At 32.4% G+C, this 5,000-nt stretch overlaps 2 protein-coding genes across 3 annotated transcripts in view; one reads left to right on the top strand and one right to left on the bottom strand.

Moving 5' to 3' along the window:
• Positions 1-3,958, bottom strand: part of LOC125029416 (stomatin-like protein 2, mitochondrial) — a 9,234-nt gene extending 5,276 nt beyond the window's left edge. Inside the window, exons 1-3 of the mRNA XM_047619266.1 lie at positions 3,833-3,958; positions 2,256-2,345; positions 1,537-1,684 (exon numbers count right to left, since the gene is read on the bottom strand). Coding sequence (XP_047475222.1) covers positions 1,537-1,684; positions 2,256-2,345; positions 3,833-3,883 — 289 coding nt within the window. The 5' untranslated portion in view covers positions 3,884-3,958. The remainder of the gene's footprint in view (positions 1-1,536; positions 1,685-2,255; positions 2,346-3,832) is intronic.
• Positions 3,959-4,940: 982 nt separating this feature from the next.
• LOC125029415 (mannose-1-phosphate guanyltransferase alpha-A-like) overlaps positions 4,941-5,000 on the top strand; it is a 24,641-nt gene continuing 24,581 nt past the window's right edge. The window contains exon 1 of one of the 2 annotated variants that reach the window (XM_047619264.1): positions 4,941-5,000. This exon is cut by the window's right edge and continues 121 nt beyond it. The gene's annotated coding sequence lies outside the window, so the exon portion shown is untranslated. The other variant, XM_047619265.1, reaches the window with a different exon arrangement.

Here is a 5,000-nt window from a genome sequence, read left to right as displayed (position 1 = left end):
TATTAAATACAAAGAAATATTGTATCGAACAATGATGTCTCATTAAATGTTTATAGATAATTCAGATAAACGTTCATTTGACTATCGAACATAAACTCAGACACGCCAAAAATATGGAGCTCTCTTCGGTAGTTATTTACACCTTGTTGGATAAAGTGAGAGCCAAAGAGCTGTAGTGGAACACCAGTCTTAAGGTTTATAAAAGCAGGAATTTGAAAAGAACATTAATAGATGAATAAACGATGAACTCCATCATGAAGTAGCCCATAAAACCATCCTCGATGGAAAGTGCCTTTGTTTACTGTTATGAATGCTGAACTGAGACGATGGTTCTCTCTAAAGGAACACTGAATGTAGTGTGACCAATCCCTCTCTGTAGCAGACAGGCAATCCAATCTGGGAATCCTAGGACAGAACAGACTACTGTGACCTCTGCCTAATGAATTTAAAAATGGCCTCTGAATTGTTTGGTGTTATAAATTTTTCATATGATTGCATGTATACATTTAGCTTTGATATCTTTAAGGAAATTATACCCTCTATGACTGATTTTGCAGTTTTTGCAACATTTAACCTTGTAAGAGGTACCCTATATTTGTACTGAGTTTGTACATTTAAAAAAAAAATATCTAAATATCTACATCTCTATACAAAGATAGATTGATAGATATAGATACATAGACAAATAATGGTAAATAGATAATGTATATATATAAATATGTGTACCAGACAAAAAAGTTGCTTTGCACTTAGTCTGGGAGAAGGCCCTTTTTAAGAATTCCATCTCCCATTCAAGTACCTGTGTTTTGTCACTGAGAAATGCACCTTTTGAAATATTGTGAAGTTCTTGCACTTTGATATAGACAGTCTACATGAAAAAAAGTGAATGGACACAAAAACAAAATATCCTTTTTTTTCAAGAAAATTTTCTCTTCTCTGCTTTCTGCAAATTTCAAAATATTTGAGCTTTTATTTTTTTGTGAAATGTCTGTACATAGGTGGCTCTGCAAGTGCTTAGCCAAAAAGGAGTCAATTAATTGACCTTGTGACATTACCTGATTTTACCCTTCCTTGAATTTGCAGGAAAACCTTTTTTTTCTTCTTTACTAATGCTATCAATATCGATGGTGTTATTTTCATTATAGACATCATAATTACTTTAATGAAACTGACATTAGTAACCGCAATATAAGAAAGAATAAAATATTTTTGAAAATCAAGGAAAAGGGTAAAGAGGTGAGACTAGTTGTACTTATATTTGGCTCATTGGTGACTTAGTACAATTGGAGCCATCTAGGTGTAAAAACAATTAATAAAGTAAACTCACATGTTGGTTTTAGATTAAGCACAACAAAATTGAAAATAAAAAAAGGACAATCCCCTTAGGCAAGAACTATGTCTTCTCCAATCCTTTTCAATATTCCTTTCAATAATCATCATGAATAATGGCCAATACCATATTTAAAACCTAAAAAAATAGTTAAGAATGCATGCTGTTTCTACATAACAATTTCATTCAATGATATTCTTACTTACCAGAAGTAATTGCAGCTTGTTTTGGAACATCTATGGCAATTTCCTTTAAGCTTTGTACATATCTGACTCGGTCTAAGAATGGAATCAGTACATTAATTCCAGGTTCAAGTATCCGATGGAATTTTCCCATTCGTTCCACAACCCAAGCCTGTCATTAAAAAAGAAAATATAGGTCTAAATAGAGACACATTAGAGTTTTTGGTATATCAGTAGCTCTGGACCAAAGGCCTATAAATACCAGAAAATGCAGCTGAAAATGATTAAATTATATCATGGAAAAAGACGTTTCAGCATGAAATTCAGTTGAGGCCCTCTACTTCTATGCCATTCAGGTACAGTACAATTTTCCATAATGCATAAACAAATATTTATTAAAACATTCGATTTCTATTTAAACAAAACTACTCTCAATTTACAATGAGGCAATAGCTGAATCTTTGCCATAAAATTATAACTAGCTGTTATTAATCACTTTTGTACACTATTTAGATGTAAACTGGTTCAGTATCTAACCAATTATGTACTGTACTCAGTCATGACAAGGATAGGTTCCAATACCTGATAATCAAATTGGTGATTTTGCATCTACTCCATTTCCACTGCTTCATTTGTTTTACTAAAAAAATGTATATGCAAGCACAAACTGTTAAATGGTTCCCTATATCATTAGATAAATAAAATAAATTCAGAATTTGTAATGATGATGTATAATTACAGACCTCTTGTTGTGGTACAAACAGCACGACAGTGTTAAGAGGCAAATGTGATCTGTTTCTCACTGCCTGTAGTGCAGGTGAACTTCGCACTTCCTGTAAAAGAAATGGAAAAGTAACAATTATAAAATAAAAAACACAATACTACAACAACAACAATAATTAATAATAACAATAACAAAAAACAACAACAACAATAATAATAATAATAACAACATTAACACTAACAAAAATAACAATAACAATAATAACAATAACAATAACAATAACAATAACAATAACAATAACAATAACAATAACAATAACAATAACAATAACAATAACAATAAATAACAATAATAATAATAATAATAATAATAATAATAATAATAATAATAATATTACCAATAATATTAACAATTACATAAAACAATAACAATACAATGACTGTGACAGTGACTATGAGTGACAGTGACAATGAGAATGTCAATGATAATGATAATAATAATGATATAAGACAAAGATAATAACAATAATAATAAACACTACTAACATGATTCAAGCACAAAATAACTGTCTGATCTCTTCTTTGACTGATTATCTGTCTGCCTGACTGACGACTGACACACAACAGACAGAAAGACACACAGACAATAGATAGCTAGACCTTAATTAGTAGTCAGATAGATAGATAGATAGATAGATAGATAGATAGATAAATAGATAGATAGATAGATAGATAGATAGATAGATAGATAGATAGAATGGTAGGTAGGTAAATAGGAAGACAGACAGACAGACATACAGACAGACTGACAGGCTGACAGACAGACAGATAGAGATAGATTGATTGATAGACAGATAGATAGGTAGATAAATAGACAGACAGACAGATAGATAGACAGATAGATAGATTGATAGACATATAGATAGGTAGATAGATAGATAGGCAGACAGATAGATAGATAGATAGATAGGCAGACAGATAGATTGATTGATAGACAGATAGATAGGTGACACACAGTTAGACAAGTGGTGAGGTAGACTGAAAACATGTGCAGAGTAAAAATTATCTGAAAATGCAACATCACCTTGATTCTATCTCTATAAACAAAATAATGAGCATCAATGTTTATACTAATATACTTTCCCATGTGGCTTCAATGTCTTTTTTATATTTTCTATTTAACTTCATGTAAGGTGTACTTCATTATAGACTTCATTGACCTTCCATTGCCTTTTATGAAATACAAGAGAAATCAATTTGCGAAAGTAATACCATAGCTGAAATTTTCCTATTTTCGGTCACCCTAATCATGCAAAATTTTCCTTGTAAAACATGGCTGGTAAACTGATACTATACCAGAATTTCCCAAACCTCGAAGGACATCAAAGGATAAAGTACTAACAGGAAAGGAATATACTTAATGACAAAGGAAAATCACCCATGTATATAAGAATTACAGAAGACACCACCCCATTCATTCATTCTACTTGCGTCACCGAGAGCATTGCATCAGAAACAAAACTCAAGAAAATATTATCTGACAATTTGATCACCCTTTAAATAATATCAAAATACCAGAAATAACACTAAATATTACCAGCAGATTTCTGCACGGCCGTAAAGCTCCTCTTATAGTCGCACTAATCATTTTTGTGGTTACTTCTTATCTGCCTCCGGGTTCCGCCTCGACGACTTGTTATGAAAACTTCTGATGCTCCGTCTGCTACGTGGGTTATAGAATTTATAGCAATATATGTGCATCTTATCTTCAGTGATAGGTGTAAATGATAAATGTATATTTTATTAGTAATTGTAAATTTAGATATTCATACGGAAAACGGTGGCAAAATCATTCTTATATATGAATGATGTTAGCAATGGCGACTTCATTTATTGATATGTATATAATATTTAAAAGAATAACCTACATTCGGCAACAACTTCGTTCAGAAACCTAGAAAATATCAGAGCTCCATGCATTACTATATAATTTTTGTGCCTGCGTCCTTCCACCCTCAGTGTTCACCCAATTCGGGCGGATTATACGGACGATGTGTGCCGAAGGTCTCTATAAGTATTTATTTATAAGTACTTATATAAACCTTGTGTGTACCCGACCTTAATCTCGTAGAGCTATTTCCAATGAATGGTGGTCATGGTAAATCATGATCACAGTTAGGGCTGAAAAGACAAGAATAACATTATGATGACAAAAGTAGTCAGAGGCTGAAAATAAAAAACAAATGATTATGACATACGTGTTGGATTTTTATCAGTGGTTCATAGGACCTTTTACAATGTTAAAGGGACTTGGTATATAGCTTAAATATTTGGTGTCAAAATGTTAACCATATTTGTTTAACGACACCTTTGCAAAGTTTAGAGAACGTGATTCGATTATCATGCATGTTCAGAGTTAATGCTATAGCTAAATGGCTAGTTGGCTTTTTTCAAGTACTCATCATGACGTATTTCAAAGTAAAAATATATTATCTGCTTTGCCTTGATGTAAAAATCATTGTAGTCCAGTTTTATGACAGATTTAAATGTCCACACGGTATTTACATCGACATTAATCTACAGAGTTGCTGTTAATGATATCATCTCTCCTTATTCAAACTCAACATCATTTTCTCCCTTCATTTCTCATATACCGTTCCATACCCTTCGGCAAAAAGTTCATCTGAGTCCACCCGACGCCCATCGTTTTCTGTGAGGATTCGCCCACAGAGGACGTGGCTCTTCTGCTCCTCGGCTGCCTGTTG

The sequence above is a fragment of the Penaeus chinensis genome, chromosome 10, assembly GCF_019202785.1.
Source record: "Penaeus chinensis breed Huanghai No. 1 chromosome 10, ASM1920278v2, whole genome shotgun sequence".
NCBI lineage: Eukaryota > Metazoa > Arthropoda > Malacostraca > Decapoda > Penaeidae > Penaeus > Penaeus chinensis.
This window is presented reverse-complemented; position numbering and strand designations above follow the sequence as displayed.